Raw genomic sequence first — 20,425 nt, forward strand, 5'->3', positions numbered from 1 at the left:
ATATAAGTTTTACAACATGTGATTCTTTCCTTGTTAATCCTTACATACCATGGTTTACACTTTTCAAAAGATCTTTGACTAATGGTAATATTTAATACCTTACCATCTACAAATTTTCTAAACAATTCAGTTTGAGTCATGTCCAAAAGGTGTTTAGGATGTGGATCACGTATTTTTGATGCAATTCTCAATTTAAGAACATCTTTTGAATTAGGTGATACGCTTGTATTATCATGCCAAAAATTTTCAATCAAACTTTTGACTTCACTAGTAAGTTTCATATCACATCTCGGGAGTCTACCAGTAGAAGTCCATAAAACATTTGTTGGATCATATTCAAAGTTAACCCTTCTCTTTATAGCTCTTTCTAAAGTCTTATGATTCACATTAAGATATCCACTTATGTTGATAATCAATCTTTTGTCAATTGTTGATTTGTTAACTAAAGCTATTGGTATTGCTTGTTGTGATGCATTATTATCTTTAGACTGAATTCTCTTTCCGATAACATCAAAGGCACTAGCAATAGTGGATACAACTTGTTTTAAAGACTCATTTTTATTCTTGGATTTTGCATACATTCCTAACCTTCTCATTACTTTTCACATTTTAGACATTTTAATTAGTTGCAACATCAACTAACATTGAAACCCAAATTTCTTATTATAAAAAAAATGTTTATACAATCTATTAGCATGTGTCCTAATTTGTCTCCATGAAACCAATCCCTCAAGATTAACTAGCACATCATTAGGAATATGAAAATTATGTTCATACAATTTACTATCATTCTAACATGTTTGTTCAGTAGTTGGTGTTTCTATGTCTACATTCATGTAATTAGAGTTTTTTGTGCATGATCGTTTGATAATTGATTCTCATGAAGAAAATCTAAATCATTTAAATCGTAACCTACTTCTAAAAAATCACCAATTTCATCACGAGAGAAAATTTGAGGGTTTGGAGACACATCTGTATTGAATGCATAATTAGAATGTGCACCTAAATTTTCTTGTATTGGGTTCTCTTCTTTGACCTCTTTATCCATCGTGGTATCCTAAATGTCTTTCTCCTTTGAAACATTGTTCAAGTCTCTAATTCTTTGTCTTCTCTCTTGTTGACGCCATACTTCATTCTCTTTATTTGTTGTAATCTCCTCATCTATCAGAACCTTTTCTTTCTTCTTTCTTCGTTGTTTTTATCCCATGTTTGCACCAATTTTGAATTTGAATCAATAGCTTGCAAATTGTAGAAGAAGACAAGAAAATAGAATAACTATGAGAGAATTCGTTGTTGCAGATCGAAACTATTATTCAACCATTTCAATCATTAAAAGTCGGTCTATGGGCCAACTTTTGGGGCCCAACGGGTACATAAGAATTGGGTACCCGATTGTTTAAAAATTGGGTACCTGCTTACAAATCAGGTATTCGATTTTAAAAGAATCGGGTACTCGATTTTTAAATAATCAGGTACTTGATTCTTACAATAGTTAAAACACAATTGGGCATCTAATTTTTGAATTACAAGTTGGATGCCCGATTCTTGAGACATGAGCAGGAATTTGGTATGGCACGCGACTTTTGCATGGGGTTTTGCCTTGGGGAAAGGCATGGCATAGGCTTGGTTCCACCAAGCCATGCCTTTATGATCCATTTTTTTCTAAGGCATTTAATCAAACAATTTCAGGGATTGTTGTAATTTTTTTATAGTCGTCCCCATCAAATTTTTTGATGAAACAAAAACACATTATAGGTCTTACTATTTTGATTCCAAAAATGTAAATTTTATAGTGTTATTAGTTTATTTTCTATTTTTCCATTATTTATTAATCAAAACTATCTCTTAAATGTTTAAAAGTGACATTCACTAAAAATTTAATAACTTTTTTATTTTATAATTTTTCTTAAATTAATTTATATGTCATCAATCTACATACAATTCTTTTGAGGTTTTTTTTTTTTTTTTTTGAAAAAAGTGAGATTTTGATCAAATTATGGTGTCCATGCACGAGAGGTTTTAAAATTTACCTTTATAGCCAATTAATAATTATTAATAATAAAAATATTCAATAAAAAATTAGGGAGAAATATTGTCATCAATCTCAGGTGTATTAGGTAACTACCTTTAACAGGATTTGTGAAAATTCATTTATTTGTGTCAAATTATGATGTTTGTACACGAGCGTGGTATGGTCTTGAAACAAACATTTTGAAAAAATGGTTTTTAAAGATCCATACCAAAAATATAATCTATCATATGGGTACAAAAATAAATTACATATTCAAAAACTAGATTTCGAACATTAAAATTTTTATTTTTGAATTTTTTTTATATTCAATCTCTAAATGCCTCAAACTTTGACATCAATTGACAAAAAATTTCAAAAATAGGAAAAACACTTCCACTTTTTGGCCAAAAGTGAGACCCAACTTCTTGCACTTACCCACTATAGTTGTCATTGATCATCTGGAAAAGAAATATTGAAGTTTAAGTAATTTTAGTTGTAACAGAGTCAAGTATTAACTGAGAAAGTTTAAGTCTTCACCAAGCATGAACAAGGAAAACAAGTTAAGATTAGATTTAATTTAATTTGAGGCCAACAATTGATGAAAATTAAGAATGTTTCAAGGATAAGGATGAAGGTAGTTATTAGATCAATGGCTGCAATAATTCAAAGAAGATCTAATGAAGTCAAATTAACAATTTGAAATGGAGCACAAATTTCAATGCAAAGTTATATTTTTTGAGCATCTAGATTCAATAAATTCGGATCCAATAGAGATCTACAATATGATTAAGTGAATATTTTTGGAAGATTGTAGAATGAAAAAATATTTATATTTAAAGGGATGAACAAGATGTTTCTTGTTGTTGATGTTGAATGTGTTGATCAAGTTGTCGAAGAAGAAAGAAGACAAAAGATGAACCAAGAAGAACAATGTTGTGAAGATCAAGAAAATAAAGTTCTAAGTTGAAGTGTGAGTGTGTAAAATAGCTAGAAAGGGATAAGAAGGAAGAGATAGAAAAAAGAAGAGATTTGAACAAGCAAGGTCATGCTAAAACCTAACATATCATTTCATTGTTACTTTTTTACCATTGTAGTAGAAAAATCTCTTAACTAAGTGGAATCCTAACAAGTCTTTGAAATCCTATATGGTAGCATTCTTTTGAATGTTTTGTAAGTCCTTTAGAGAAGGCCACTCTTTAGAAATGTCAAGGAGTGATAAGGTCTACATGATCTTTGACTGAAAACCCTCTAACAAGATCACACTAAAAATGTGCATGCAACCTTTAACAAGGTTGGCTCCTAATAGAGCTTACTTTAGAAGAGTGAGAATATTTGGGTTGTTGGTTCCCAAGTGGTTTTTCCCTTTATAGGGTTTTCACATTAAATACTTTTGTCAAATGTGTGAATCCTTATTGTGTTGCAAGTGTTTTTTCATGTTAACTATTTACTCTTGCAACTTTGTATAAGCTAGATGATTACTTTGATACTTGGTACATTAAGGAATGGTAAGGTAAGAAGTTTGATGCAAATATGGAATCAAATTGAATAATGATATTTGATGTGGTTACTAATTTATTGATTTGAAAATTCAATAAAAATGAATTGGCACTAAAGTATTTTTAAGGCCTTCGCTCTCACTTATCCAACAATTACTTGTACCAAAGAAGCCATGGGAGGATATCAATAGACATTTATTTTGGTTTACCAAGGATGCATGATTCAATTTTTGTCATGGTGGTTGACAAGTTTTCAAAGATGACACATTCTATACCCTACAAGAATACTAATGGTGTTGTTCATGTGGTTGAATTGTTTTTGATAAAAGTGGTAAAACTTGATAGTCTACCGAAATTGCATAGTTTCAGATTGAGACACCAAGGTTATTGGGTACTTTTGGTGAACATTATGGAAAAAGTTAAAAGAATATTTGTAGTTCATCAACTTCATCCATAGATTGATGGACAAACTAAAGAGGTGAATAAGAGTTTAGGAAATTTGTGATGTTTGGTTGGAGATAAATCAAAGGGATGAGATTTGATTTTATTGCTGGCCAAATTTGCATACAATAATTAGGGACCAATAGGAGTAGTGATAAATTTTCATTCTAGATAGTATACGGAAGTAGTCCTAGAAATGCTTTTGATTCAAGGAAGTTGGACAAAGGAGAGACAAGTAGTGCTGAAGCTAAAGATTTTGCAAAACATTTAAAGAAAAATTCATGAGTAGATGACGAATCATAAATTACTAAAATAAATACATGGTACAAGGCTAAGACAGATGAAGAAAAGAGACATAAGGAATTTTAGATTGGAGATGAAGTCATAGTTCATTTGAGAAAGAAGAGATTTCCAATGAGAAATATAATAAGTTGAAGATGAAGAAGTTTGAACCATGCAAAAATACTCAAGAAACATGATTTTGGGAATGTCTATGAAGTAGAATTGCCTAGTGAGCTAAATATTTCACCAATGTTCAACATTTCAAATCTGGCAAAGGATCATGAAGGTGTTGAAGACGATGTCATTGAAGCACAATGGAATATTCTAGAAACTACTTCAACTACAAAGGTGATTGAAGGAATTTTTTTCATAGAAGTGAAACTACATAGTCTACCAAAAGAGCATAGTTTCATAATGAGACACCAAGTTTTTTGGGTACTTTTGGTGAACATTATGGAAAAAGTTAAAGATAGATTTGAAGTTCATCACATCATATCATCCACAGATTGATGGACAAACTAAAGTGGCTAATGAGAGTTTGGGAAATTTGTGATGCTTGGTTAGAGATAAATCAAAGGGATGAGATTTGATTTTATTGCAAGCCAAATTATTTGCATATAATAATTATGAACCACTAGGAGTAGTTGTAAATCAAAATTCCATATAGTATATGGAAGTAGTCCTAGAAATGCTTTTGAATTAAGGAAGTTGGATAAATGAGAGACAAGTAGTGTTGAAGCTAAATATTTTGTAGAACACTTAAAGAAAAATTCATGAGGAGGTGAGGAAGCATAAATTACTAAAATGAATACATAGTACAAGGCTAAGGTAGATGAGAAAAAGAGGCATAAGGAATTTCAGATTGGGGATGAAGTCGTAGTTCATTTGAGAAAGAAGATATTTCCAATTAGAATATATAATAAGTTGAAGATGAAAAAGTGTGTACCATGCAATATACTCAAGAAACATGATTCAAGAAATGTCTACGAAGTAGAATTACCTAGTGATCTCAATATTTCACCAATGTTTAACATTTTAGATTTGACAGAGGATCATGAAGGAGGTGTTGAAGATGATGTCAAATGAGCACAATGGAATATTCTAGAAATTACTTCAACTACAAAGGTGATTGAAGGAATTTTAAATAGTCGTGTTGGTTGAAACACAAGAAGGAAGACATGTGAAAACTATATGGTCAAGTGAAAGAATGACGTATTGAAGATTCATAGTGGAGGCTAATTATCTTGGTTTCCCTCTAAACATCTGAGATGTGACAGAGTCACTTCTCAAATTACCTTGGATGTCTAGTGCAGGAGCATCTTGAGTGTAAGGACAAATCTTGCATCACCTTAAAAAAATATTTCTATCAACATGCTATTATTTCTTCCTTAAGGTTCATTTTAGATGTATTAGTATGTCAATAAAATTTTATTGCAATATCAAGTTTATTATGTGTTTTTTATTCATTATTATTATTATTTATTTAACTTGAGTAGATTCGAAGCCAAGACCTCTAATTTACTATTGTGTTGTAGAATCTTGCCTAAGGTATACATAAATAAATGTTCATCATTCACTTTTACAATTAATATTAAACCCAAAAAAAATCTAGTCTCCCTCATCATAGTACATATGAATTATATGACTATTATTTTATTAAAAATAGATCATAAATAAATATCTATGTAAAATAACTATTTATTTTTTATTAAATATAATTAAAGCTTTTATAAATTTGATATTTTTTATTAAATATAATTAAAGCTTTTATAAATTTGAAAGATCAGTTATATATTAGGGAAGCACACATTTAAAAAAACACTGTATAGATCAACAACACTAAAATTAAAATCCATAGAACCCATCACAACACTTTTGATTGATTTAATTAATTGATTATCAATATAATTTATCAAATTTCATCCTCTCGCAACTTTAAGAGTTAATGTTAATATAAAATGCTCTAAAAACAATTGTGATAATATGACAGTTGCACTCCAGCCTACAACGTAAAAGCAGTTTCCCACTGTGCATTTGTACAAATGAAAGCTAAAGATATGGAGAGATGGCGATTAATTTATGAGAACGAGACGTCATGAAGCATTGCTGTAATACAAGAGTTTGTGGCTGCATTCCCATGAGGTTTAGCAGGCCTACGCAAAAATTGCATTATTCCAGCATCTAAGGAATTTTTATCTGTCATTTTAAATCATTGTATACACGCAACACGTTATAATCATTCTGCAAACTATATGACAAACAGATGAGGACAATGTCTTGTCTGAAAAATGGAGTATGAAAAGAGCGCGTGAAGGTTGTTGACGTGCAGCATTGTGAGCAATAAGAATTGTCTTCTCATCTTTAAACAATTTCGATCAGACAAATGCCCATCTCCATTATTTTATGCTAAGCAGATAAAAATCTCAGATTTAACCTTCGTTGAATTAGAAAGTTTCCACTGTAAAAAACCCTTCCAACGAGATTGTTTGAAATGTTGTTCTAGGGAAAAAAAACTTATATAAATATTCGAGCTCACCAAGAAGTCTCTCGAGGCCTGGACACATAAATGATCTGATGGCTCATGAAAAATTCAAGATGGTCAAAGTCGGGCTTGAAACTTGACCGTGTGAAGGATCTTAGGACTTTGCTGGAGAGAATATTTGAAATACCATATATGCACAAGGGGTTAGCCCAAGAATTTCTGTATGGGTTGAATGCAAATCTAAGCAAAGATAGGAAGAAAATTCAATCCTAAAGGTTCAGTACAGTTCAGATGTAGAGAAAAATTCTACATTGCGGTTGCAGAGAGATTTCAAATCTCAGAACAGAAAGTTTTCTGGTAAGGCACAAATTCAAGATTCCTAGCAATTTTCTGGTAAGGCTCAAATTCAAAGCTTCGAAGAAAATTTTTTGGCAAGGCATGAATTCAAGCTTGGATGCAAATATAAAAATGTGACGGTCTAGGGAAAACCTCAATCTCAAGATTAGTTGAGCTGCAAAAGGGATTTAATAAGAGATACGGGCAGGAACTCAGAACAAGAAATTTCTTCTGAAGCTCAATGTGCATAAACAATTTGAATTAGTCTCGGAAAATCTTAAAGGTGTTTTCAGTGAGAAATATGTTGGGGCTAGCTAACCCCAACAATTTGTGCTGATGCTCTCTGTCTAGAGGTTCAGTAGAATTAGGCTCAGAGAATTCTTCTAACTTTAGAGAATCTCCAATAGAGAGTAGGGAAAATCTTTAAGTTCAGGGGCAGAGATTTTGAATTTGGATGGCAGGAGGTTTTGAAGAGCATATGTGCAGCCTTTAGCAAAAGTAATTTCTCCTGCTTTTACTTTTGAAGGTGTAAGAGAGTAAATTTCAAGAGCGGACAAGATTATCAAAGCTCTGTCAAATAACAGATTCTCGAACTCAGCTGCAGAGAATATTTCCAGTTAGGGTAGGAATAGCTTGAAGACAGGGGGAAACATTAGCTATCTGGAGAGAAGATTTCCAGTAAGGGCATAAATAACTTGAAGACTAGGGCAAATCTCACCTGGACTGCTGCAATGAAGATTCCAGACTTCTTGAAGATAAGATTTTCAATAAGACGCAGTAATCGCTGCCCAAGCAATTTCTCTCAATTTTATAATTAACGAGACTTATCGAGAAGATTTTTGAAATTCTGTCACTTGATAGATTTTCAAGTTCAGTTGCTAAGAAGATCCCCAATTAGAGATACAGCTAGGGCATAAAATATTTAAAATCTTTGGAGCCAAAATAAACATGTGCTTGAATTTCATGGGCACTTATGGTCAGAGTCTAGCTTTATGTGTGATTTTCTTGTTTGGATTAGAGGCCACATCAAAGTTACCCTTTGTCAATTTCAGCTATCCAACGTTCGAATCCCCGGATTGCATTGAAACCCTAGGAAACGCTACATTCGAGAACAGCGTGCTACAGCTAACGGCCGACGGGCTGGCTCATAGCATTGGAAGGGCCGTGTACTCTAAACCAATAAAGATCTGTGATCGAGCCACGGGGCTCACACTTTCCTTCGAGACTACTTTCACTCTCTCCATTAAAAGGCCTGAATTCAATGGCAGTGGCGACGGCCTGGCGTTTGGGCTTTTTTTGCACAAATTAATCCCAAACAATAGCGGTGGCGGCAACCTTGGCCTTTACAATTCAACTTCCAGTAAGAGAAATTACGGAGTGGCTATTGAATTTGATCTGTACATGAATCCATTTGACCCGAATAACAATCATGTTGGCCTGGATCTCAACAATGTTAGCTCTGCCTGCGTGTCGATGCTGAGAAATTATGGGATCAATCTAGGAGCTGGAAATGAAATCAATGTGAAGATCGAATACGATGGAGTTATAGGAAGACTGAATGTCTACGCCATTAATGCTTCTCTTGGAGATCCTGGCATCACAGATTTGGTCCTCTCTTGTCAGTTGAATATTTCCAGGTACATTGTCAACCCTTTTCACAATTTTTTCCCCTCTCATCCATTTTAATCTGTGAAAGGAGATGAAACTACAGATAGAGAAAATTTTAAGGTGGTATAAACAAAACCAGGTAGCCATATTGTATCACATTAGGTAGTTTTACCGGGTAGAAAAAAACTAGGTGGTTTTACATATAACATTCTTTAACAGCGTTTGAATCCCAATCTGAATGTAAGGTAGTACACAAGATTTGAGAGGTCGAATGTTTAAAGATATTGAATATTAAAAGAGAGATGTTCTTTTTAAATGTTTTTCTTAAAACTAGAGGGGAAGAGATAGTTTGATCATAGATACTTCTTAATTACGGTTTTTAAAATAGTTCACAAAATAGCTGATTCGCTTTGAACATTAACTACCAGTAGATGAGACTTTTTGATATTTTTGTCAAAAATTGAAATCTTTACATTTTTTTAGGGGCCCACGTTATCCCTAGTGGCTGCTAGGTGTTTTCTCCTAGTGCTGATTTCATATTAATCTTTCATTACAATGATAGACAGAGAGTCCCTTCATTTTGATTGTAGAAGTTTAAGTTTTCTTAGTATTTTTTTGATTAAGATGAGTTAAACTATTATGAAATATTATTAGAATTTCATTTTATAGTTTTTGAGTAAAACTCATTGATCTATGTTTAAGGAGTAGTTTATAACGACTCATTTCATTCTTCACAATCACATGTTATAATTTATAAAACAATAAATATATACACTTGCAAAAATAGATCACATGTTTCAACCATGATCACCATCATATCTCTAGTAATTGTAAAAAATAGTTTAACAAAAATTAGAAAATGGAAACAAAAATTGTAACAAGTATCAATCTTTTAAGATTGAAATAATTATTAAAAATAAAATAATCTAAATATTGTTAGACAAATCTATGAATATAATATGGGAGATTATATTCTACATAGAACAATCAATCTACAATAACAACTTTATAGAGTTTTGAGAATCTTGATGAAAAGGATCACATCATTACAGTTGAACTATACTATATCATTTTTGCCATTTATCACAAATAATATGATGACCAATTTTAGCATTCTTATTACAAAAATATATAATGATATTGTTGTTATAAAAAATATATTGTAATCTTTAATTTTGTAGATTCTCAATTCTAAAGATTATTAAAAATAATAACTTAATATAAAAATGTAATATTTGAAATAATAACTTAATATAAAAATGTAATATTTGTTCTCTAAAAGTAAATTCATTTCTAGTTATTATAAAAATAATAAATTCTTAAATATTTTAAGTATTTGTCATGTTTTTACAATCCAAGACAGCATTTGTTTCTTTCCTTACTATTAAAATCTCTACTGTTTTAAATTGGTTGTTATCTAAATCATATTTAATTTTTATACTTGTAGGTATATAGTTGGCGAAGAGGTATTTGTGGGATTTTCTGCTAGCACAGGTGACGACAGTGAGTACCATACAATTCACTCATGGACATTGAAGACGTGCTCTGGCGAATCCCAATACAGAATAAATAAGGTGCTGGTAGCAACATTAACTGTTTCTTCATTTTCACTGGCACTCCTCCTTGCAATACTGTTGTACATAGTAAGGAAAAAGAGGACAAAAATCCCATTAACACCAACCAGTGAGGCCGGGAGATCAAACCCAGCATCCGACCTAAGCAAGGAAATAACAAAGGCCTGCGATTGGGATGTGTTTCCAAAAAAATTCTCATACGAGGACCTCAATCGTGCCACTAACAACTTCGATCCCAAACAACTCCTCGGCGAAGGTGGATTTGGAGATGTCTACAAAGGTACAATTTTTATTATTATCAGTCCACTTTAAAAAGTATTAATTCCATGTGGACTGACGCATTTCCCCGCAGGGAGCATACAATGCGGCGATTCAGAGTGGGCAGTGGCGGTGAAGCGATTCTTGCAGAGCTCGAGCCAGAGCGAGAGAGAGTACCTTTTGGAGGTTATAATAATCGAGCGCCTACGACATCGAAACCTGGTGCAGCTGCAAGGGTGGTGCCACGAAGGCGGAGAGCTACTCCTCGTCTATGACTACATGCCCAACGGCAGCGTGGACCAGATCCTCTATGACTCCTCCGTCCCACTGCAGTGGCCCCACCGCCTCAACATCTGTCGAGGCCTGGCGGCGGCGCTCCTCTACCTCCATGAGGAGTGCGAGTACACAGTGGTCCACTGTGACGTCAAGACCAACAATGTCATGGTCGACTCCACTACGACGCCCACCTCGGCGACTTCGGCCTCGCCCACTTCCTCCACCTCTCCACCACCACCTCCGCCTCTCTCGCCACCAGCATCGACGGCGGCACTATCAGCTACATTGCGCCGGAAAGATCCCTCACCAAAAAAGCCACCCTGGAGTCTGATGTCTTCAGCTACGGTGTCGTGCTCTTGGAGATCGCCTGCAGGCGTCACCCGTTAGATGTTGTTGCCACCGACCCCGGTGATGTCGTTCTGGTGGAGGTCGTCTGGAGGTTGGTGAAAGAGGAGAGGCTGCTGGAGGCGGCTGATCTGGGGCTGGACGGTCGATTTGACCCAGACCAGATGGAGCGCGTTCTGACCGTTGGATTGCTAAGATGAACAACAAAATCACTCGATTGTTGCAGGTTGTAAATGTTCTTCCATGTGGTAGTAGCATATTTTACGACAGATTCTATGGCTTTCATCAACACAAGACATGTGTTGAACTTAAGAGTGAGCTTTTCTTTATCTTGTTAGAAACAATAGTCCACCAAGATAATTGAGAGGCGAGGGACGAGGAGGTGGGGATGGGGTTCAATCAGTTATCCAACAATTAAAAAATTTATCAACTTTAAACAATCTTATCCATTCAACTAAAGTAGACGGCAACCATAACAAGATGCACATAGACAATTACACCAGATATGTTAACTAGGGAAATCCATGATCAAAGGGAAAACCCTAGTGGGAATGATGGACCCTATTAGGAGTCTATTACAACATTTAGTACATATGAGTCCCTATTAGGAGACTTTGAATCCTTGTTAGAAGATTCCAAGCCTTTTAGGAATCGTGCCAACCCTATTAGAAGTTGTAGAAGATAGAAGGACCCACTGTCCAAACAACTTCTGGGTCAAGATCATTGAACTCACTGTCCAACTGATCTCCCAACTATTCCTTGTAGAATAATTGTATGTATTGTACTTTAACTTCTTTCTATTAGAAATAATAGTCCACCAAGATAACTCAGAGGGGAGGGTGGGGTGGGGTGAATCATTTATCCAATAATTAAAGCATTTATCTTCCTTATAACAAGACACACATAGACAATTACACTAGATATGTTAACTAGGGAAACCTTTGGTCAAAGGGAAAGCCTTGGTGGGAATGATGTCCACAAGATAATTTACTAATATAAATATTCCTTGTTAGAGGATGGACCCTGTTAGGAGTCTATTACAATATTTAGTACATATGAGTCCCTATTATGAGACTTTGAATCCTTTTTAGGAGATTCCAACCCTATTAGGAGTTATAGAAGATAGATGAATCCACTATCCAAACAACTTCTGAGGCAAGACAACTGAACTAACTATCCAACTGATCTCTCAACTATCTTGCATAATAATTGTGTGTATTGTACTGTAAACTTCTTTCCTCTGTCTTGTCAACCAGACCAATCACTGTTAGACCTTGTAGACTAGGTCACGAACCTTGGATCCAAGTATCAAACTTCTGATCACACAATAAAAGCTCAGCAATGAAGTTTCCTTCACTTATGCTCAGCTCATCTTATCTTCGCATTCCACTCTTCAATAATTCACATACATCCATACATTCTTATTTTTTATAAAGGAAAATGTTCTTCTTTTATACTGAATCCATAAAACAATTTCCTGAGTCGGTTGTTACACCTTCTTAATTAATTATTATAGGACCACATTAAGAACATGTTACACTTAGCGATAACATTAATATTCCTCCTTGCAACTTGAATAACTTTTTGTACACATAACATTATGATGAGTGAACTTAGCCATGCCATCACCAACATGTCTTCTTCACATCTATAACTTTGGCTTCTCAGAATAATAAATCTGCTAAGAGATATAAAAAGTTTACCAAAACATGCCTTTGTAAAGTCTATCTCAGAACTATTTTTACTAAAACATGCATAGCTTCTTCCAAACTTAATATCTTATGCTTCTAAGGTTAGCTGCATATACTAGACACTTAGTTATACCTCTCTTTAACCTTGCTATTGATAATGCTCGATGATCTATTCATATCAACTTGATCTTTCTGTTGTTCTTCTGTCAGATAACACAAAAAATTGCTATGTTGACATCAATGACAAACACAATCATGAATGTAACATATCATCATGATAATGATCTAAAATACTCCCCCATAAGAATATTATCAGAATTCATGCTTCCAACAATCTCCCCCTTTGGAATTGATGGCAACATAGATGAAAAACATCTAGTTCCAAAAATACCAACAAAAGACTGTTAACCTTTCTTTTCAAATCCTCTTCATCAGTCATTCTCCCAAATTATTTTCTTCCAAACTATTAAACTTCTCCCGAACATGTTGCACTTGCTTGTTTTTCATGTTGAACTTCTCCCCCATTGACATCAATGTCAAAGGTTTCAAAAACCATCAAAACTCTAATACAACAAATTCTTACTTAGCTCAAGTGTCCAAAGACACTCTTCAAAAACAACATCCAATAAGAGTCCTTGATGACTCTATCCATCATAGATACTCCCCTATCCAGGAAGCATCAACATTCAGTCCATACAAAAACAATGCTTTGTTACACTGGATTGATGCACTTTTTGCATATCTACTCTGATGTAGGAAGGGGCGTAACCCCTAGCATACCTCACAAATACTTAAACGTCTCTTTGGGAAGAGGCTTAGTGAAAATATCTGCAATCTGCACTTTTGTGCTTACATACTCCAATCTAATTTCCTTTTCTGCAAATTTCTCTCTCAAGATTTGATACTTGATAGAAATGTGTTTGATCTTAGAATGCAACACTGGATTCTTTGACATATTTATTGTGCTTGTGTTGTCATAGTATATGACAACAGGTTCACTAAATTCTATCCTTATATCCTTCAGCATCTACTTCATCCAAACAACTTGATTACAATTGTTTTATATTGTAACATATTATGCTTATGTTGTACTTTGTGAGGTACAATCCTTATTCTTTCTTAGCCAAGAAACCAATCTTCCTCCAAGAAAGAAGGCTCCGCCACCAGTGCTCTTTCTGTCATTCATACTACCTATCCAATCTGCATCGGTGTAAGCATATAGAGTGAAATCATTAGATTTATCATAACACAATCCAAACTTTGGCATTCATTTTAGGTATCTAAATATTCTTTTTATTGTTGCATAATGTGCTTCTTTGGGATCAGCTTGAAATCTTACAACAATTCCAACTGCATTTGCTATATCCGACCTTGTGCGAATCAAATATTGCAATCCTCCGATCATAGATCTGTACTTCTTTTTCTCAATAGTAGGTGTCTCATACTTTGTAGATAACTTATGTCCAATTACCATAGGTGTTTCAATGGGTTTACATGTTTCCAAACCAAACCTTTTCGATAAATCTTTCAAATTCTTAGTCTAAGAAATAAACATTCCTTCTTCGTCCTGCACAATTTGTAATCTTAGAAAATATTTCATCTGTCCTATCATGCTCATTTCAAATTTCTTCTTCATTTCTTCTGCAAACATGTCACTTTCATCATCATTTTCTCCAAATATGATATCATCAATTTCTTTCCAATAGAGATTACTATCTTTCATACCTTTGCTATATCCGAGCTTTGTCAAATTCTTGTCCAACCTTGCATACCAAGTTCTAGGTGCTTTCTTTAAACCATACAATGCTTTCTTTAGTTCGCATACTATGTCCTTGTCATCTATCAAGGGACAACCTTCAAGTTATTCTATGCATGCCTCTTCTTCAAGTTCTCCATTTAGAAATGTTGACTTGACATCCATCTGATATTCTTTGAATTTCTTAAGTGTTGCATAGGCTAATAATAACCTTACTGCTTCTATTCTTGTCACAGGAGCATAAGTATCATCATAGTATATTCCTTCTTGCTATGAGTAACCTTTTCATACCAATCATGCTTTGTTCCTTACAACTTTTCCTTGTTCATTCATCTTGTTTCTGAATACCCATTTAGTTCCTATCACATTCTTGTTTGTTGTTCTAGGGACCAATTCCCATGTCTCATTCTTTATTATCTGATCCAATTCCTCTTTTGTACGCTCCTTTGTCAAGATCTCATCAACTTTCAAGGCATATTGATATACTTCCTCCACACTTTCCAATTTCACAAAACTTATTTCATCTTGAATTCCAAATCTCAAACCATTCAGGTACATTGCAGCTTTCCCGACCTCATCATCCACATGTCCAAATCTAATATCTAATCTATAGAATTCCTCAGTATAGTCCTTCACAATCATGTTCTTTTGTCTCAAATTTTGCATCTTTCTCAACAAGATAACTTGGTAATCAGCAAGAAGGAACTTCTTCTTCATCTTGTCACCAATTTCAACCAGGTCCTAATCTTCTCTTTCCCTCTTCTTTCTCTATTAGTTTACGAATGCTCCCACCATAGTGAGGCATGACCTTTTAACCTAGTGACTGCAATCTTCCCCTTTCCATTATCAAGAGTGCCTTCAAACTCAGAGAAATTTTCCATATTAGAGATCCAATTCAACACAACTTTGGTGTCCAATTTTCTATAATAAGGAACAACTTCCACATGAGGCTTTGAATGTGCCCTAGACAATACTCTCAATAATATTTCCTCATCTTGATCTTCCTTGGGTTCTAGATTAGGGTTTGTTATTATTACTTCATCATCACTCACATCATCAAGATATGGTCCTCTCCTCTAGGTTGTCTCCACTTCAAGGCCCTACCTGAAGATCCTTGGAACAATGATTCAATACAAGACAAGATTATTTTTTAACAAGTATGAATGCACAAGACAACATAATACATGGATCACAAAGATCACAACAAAAGACTACACCAAAAATCCCAGCAACCAACAAATCTCCAAATGCAACAACCTAATTGACATGGCCAAATAGAAGAATGAAAGCCAAAGATGATATTACAACACAAAATATGTGATCTTTCAAATCATGGAACCACAAGAAATCCTAAAGGGTACTCAAAAGCCCAAATTTCATTCTCGAAAAAATAGCGGAGAGGCCCCCTATTTTTCATGCAAGAGAATAACAACTGACAGTCTCGTGCAAGTAAGTACCTCTTTGTAATGCCCCACCAAGGGATCCAAAGAATTAACCTAGAATTTCACTAAGATTGGTAACATTTTTATTTTTTTTTACATGAAAGTAAATACCATACATAACTTATTCACAATAACGGAAGCAATAGCAATGCCCATCTGAAAAGTAAACATAACATACATAACAGATTACATTCTTTAAGATCCCTTAACGTTGAATTACATACATGAATCCATCTAGTACAACAACCACATAAAATAATAATGATAAGTCCAATGTTCATACATTACATTTCCAAATGTTCAATCATCCACTATACATGTCATAGGGGATGAAGGCTTAAAAGAATATACATATGTGAAATAAGGTACATCATCCTATTCTAATCCATGATACATCAAAGTAGAGATAATCACATGATACATCATCATAAAAGACATATACATCCATCATAAGATCAAACATAAGTAACTAAGTGCATGGTTCCTCCCAACCATTAATAGCATTATTAGACCATCGTGGGCCCTAGCCATCCCTCCGTGCATAACATCCCAAATAACCGAAGAGATCATCGGTATTAACATAGTAGGAATGTCACTCCTAACATATACAACATCATATGTAGAAAGTAATCTAACATGCAAATATAATCATAAGATAACATCATCTAACATATGTTAATCATCAATGAAAGGATACATATCCACCATCACGAAGGATGCATCAGCCACGATGTCTCAATGAATCTCAAATGATAAGAGTGGAAAATACACTACCACCCGACCGCGTGGTACCTAAGTGGTCCACTCCCACCGTGCTGAGGAGATAATCTCAAGTCCCAAACAGGCTATCCATAACACATAGCACAAATCTCTATAGTCCAAAAATCCTAAAAGTATACTAACTCAAAGGTTTCAATCACAAAACTAACATCTAATCCCAGAGGCACACAATGACATGTAGGAACCTACTATGCAAGAAAAAAAGTGTCGTCGCAATTATCACATACAAGTTACCCTGGCAGTTAGCTAAATTCCACGGGTCCATACTGATTTCATGCGGCCACTAGTACCCTCTCATACTGATGAGGCATACTATGGAATGCAAGGTCGCAACCATGTGTCTCACTACTCCCATCCTAGCCTATACAAGCACTCAAGGTATGGGCAAGAAAAAAACACTTATCTTTTTAGGTTCATTTTGTTAGTATTAGGTGTGAATTTTATCACTTATTAATCCAACTTACAATGAGTTAATCCAAGAGAAAACTAATTTGAGTCAGATGGACGTGATGCAATTACTAGAGGATAGACACTACATGAATAATCAAAGGATACATTTTGAGTTAAATCATAAAATATGAGAAGGTTGTTGCATGAATATACCGCACTTGAAATGGGAGCAGATAGAGAATCATGAGGTGTCCATTACAATACAAACAAATGTGATATCAGTTTACACTCATATAGAGAAGGTATCTTATATTATTATCAATTACTAAATTTGAATTCTAAATTGCTGACAAAGACTTACATAATGCAAATGGTCAAACTTAGAAGCATCATAAATAGCAAGATGGCTCTCGTGAACAACCAACAAGTGAACTTGATCATTATGGAACTGTTCTCTTATATCCCCAACTGGTGGTGATGATATTCCTGTCTGCACTTGTAAAAAAATTTATTTTTGCTTCTCCCATCTATCAATGCTTCAGAAATAGAGCTGCCAAAACATTGGTCAAACATTTAGTAATTTGAATCTATAAACATGTGAATGTACAAAATGAGATGGTAATGGATATACAAAATGAAGACAAACCTGGGCATTGGCCCCAAAAGATACCAATACATTCAAAGAGTGTAAAATGCCAAGTCTGTAATTTTCTTTTGGTGGTTTAAGCTTCATTTTTACCTGGTTAGTTTAAACAAGTTTTGAAAAGACACAAGTTAGAATGTCATCATATTGAATGACTCCAAATACTCTTCCTATAAAATAAACACCAAAACAAAATGAACAGAATGAGGGCAGTTCACTTTGACCATGTATAACATTTTTACATTGACTTTGCAATTCATATTTTAGAATACATAATCTAGACAGTGAATTAGTGAAAAAGAGAACTGCCATGATGTATCATTTAGTATAGTGATCTTGAAAAGAAACAAAAATTCATGCTAGATCATAAATATAATTTCGGAGATACCTGCAATCAAGTCTAGAAGCTTTCCAATTTAAGATACAAATTAAGACTATTTCATATGAGTGCGGTCAGGTTTATAATAGATAGGACAAGATAATGAGCTAGAAAAGAGAAAAGTTATGATGATAGATAAAGCTATGATTTCTAATTCTGAGTTTACAAAAATACACAATCAACTCAAAAAATTAAAATTTAGAGTGAATAAAGATTATGTTTATAAGTAGTTTACTTAGTGTACACTATTTTTCTCAAAATTTAATGAATTTCAAAGATTTTGATATGACTTCATAAATCTCTTTTGCATCAATATTTATGACTTATTAACAAGACATTATGGAAATGGCGCATATCCATTACCTATCATGATCAAGATAGGAAGTTAGAGAACACGAAAGTTGTGATGGTAGATCATAGAACATGATCTAAAATATTGATAGGAAAAAATGATAAAAATAACTGAATCTAAAAACAAATTAGGCAGTCTTAATTTCTTGGTCTATAACAAAGATTTTCAAAGTGTTCAAACACCCATCAATATAATGAATTAAAATAATAATAATAATCCTAACGATGGATTGTAAGAACATGGATCATACTCTATAACGCATTATTGAAACAATGATCTAGAAAAGACAAGGTGATAATGGATCATAGAAAATGTTGACATGCAAGGAAGGAGGAGTGTGATATCATGTATATCTCTTGAAGAAGTGACTACGACTGTCTTGCCTCATCCAAAAGTCACACCAAATTAAATAAGCATACATATATGTACATAAGCATAATCTTTTAGTTGGGTTGGCTTTACACCAAATCATACTTATTCATAAGCAATGTGTTCAAGTGTGATATTAAATTAGAACTCTAACCAACATATAAAGCATGATCCAAGGTATTGAAGTCATGATATTGAATAAATATGAATCAAACTACACTTTTAACTATGCTTTTAAACAATATACTACGATCAATGTACGATGCAAAATAAGTTCTAAGCATCATAAGAAATCCCAACTAGTACATTAAGGATAGAGATACTTCTCACTATTAATAATTCAGTTGATGCATTAATTAAATCAAGACCCTATAGAACCTTTTAGGAACTTATCAAGTAGATAGATGTCTTATAGATTGAAATTCTTAAAGCTAAACATATAATTAAATACACCCTCACAATTCCTTCCTTGCTTCAGTCTCATGTGTTATTTGTTAAGATAAATCTTATATTCCAAAATGTCCCAAATTACTTATACTAATACAGGGGTATTATAGGTCATTATACATTTCCTCACATTCTAGTTGACATTGGCATCTCCAATGCTCTCCTTTGGGAGCAAGTTCTCATGGTATGGGATAGGTCATGGGCTCAACTACTAGATTATGAGGACCTCCCCTTTTGGAGTCATCAATGCTTTTCCATAAGATATTTGGTTATAGATTATCTTTCTACATGTCAAAGAGGCGTTGTCACTTTTTGGAGGGACACAAATGATAATTATTTGACTATTTGTGCATCTAACTCTTCCTCTAATGACTCTCCATAGGGTAATGATGACTCCTCCCAATGTTATGGTTCTGTTGAACTAGCCTTTTGTGGCCTAATAGATCTGACCCCACCTCTTGTTGTCGATGTGGTCCAATCTAGCCACATGCAACCTTCTCTAAATGTTGTTGCTCCTAATTTGCAACAAGGCTTGACTGTTGAGATAAAACATTGTCAATGTCTAGAAATGATTGTTGTTGATTCTCTCTCGAAATGGGTTCTTCCACATTCCTCTTGTAGTTGGGACCCTACTAAACTTAAGGCTTGAAATTATCCAAAGGTGGAAAAAAATCAATATGTAGACTCTCACTCACCTCCCAAATGGTGGGTGAGTTTTCTACCTATTATTGATGTGGACTAGAAATTGTGTACTAGTTTGTTTCTAACGATCTTTCTCAACTTTTTTGTACATGTTGGAATATTTAGGAAATGAAAGATTTTGAGGCAGGGGGTAAATTTGTATCCAATTAAAATGTGGGGAGCCAATCATATAGGTGGGGTTGTTAATGCATTCCCCAGTAGCAACCCACTTAGCACAATCATCATTTTCATCAATGCATTCATCAGAAGTGCCCATTTTAATGAAGTCATATGCCTTCACATGTATCCATTTTGTAGCAGATCACTTCTCTCCTTCTATAATAGGACAACTTCCATGTAGACTGTTTTCATCAACTATCCCATTT

At 34.1% G+C, this 20,425-nt stretch overlaps 1 protein-coding gene across 1 annotated transcript; it reads left to right on the forward strand.

Moving 5' to 3' along the window:
• Positions 1 to 6,295: 6,295 nt before the first annotated feature.
• On the forward strand, positions 6,296 to 11,403 carry LOC149531678 (L-type lectin-domain containing receptor kinase VIII.2-like). The gene is made up of 3 exons (XM_089811102.1): positions 6,296 to 8,685; positions 10,104 to 10,510; positions 10,583 to 11,403. The coding sequence occupies exons 1-3, from the start codon at positions 7,997 to 7,999 to the stop codon at positions 11,149 to 11,151; spliced, it is 1,665 nt and encodes a 554-aa protein (XP_089667228.1). The 5' UTR covers positions 6,296 to 7,996; the 3' UTR covers positions 11,152 to 11,403.
• Positions 11,404 to 20,425: the final 9,022 nt, after the last annotated feature.

The sequence above is a fragment of the Cupressus sempervirens genome, chromosome 11 (genome assembly GCF_028749045.1).
Source record: "Cupressus sempervirens isolate cs-2001-9-10 chromosome 11, ASM2874904v1, whole genome shotgun sequence".
Taxonomy (NCBI): Eukaryota; Viridiplantae; Streptophyta; class Pinopsida; order Cupressales; family Cupressaceae; genus Cupressus; species Cupressus sempervirens.

Coding starts and splice junctions, on each gene's coding strand:
- LOC149531678 (XM_089811102.1), top strand. CDS start 7,997: ATGTGCTTGAATTTCATGGGCACTTATGGTCAGAGTCTAGCTTTATGT. Junction 8,686..10,103: donor TGTCAGTTGAATATTTCCAG/GTACATTGTCAA, acceptor TTATACTTGTAG/GTATATAGTTGGCGAAGAGG. Junction 10,511..10,582: donor ATTTGGAGATGTCTACAAAG/GTACAATTTTTA, acceptor ATTTCCCCGCAG/GGAGCATACAATGCGGCGAT.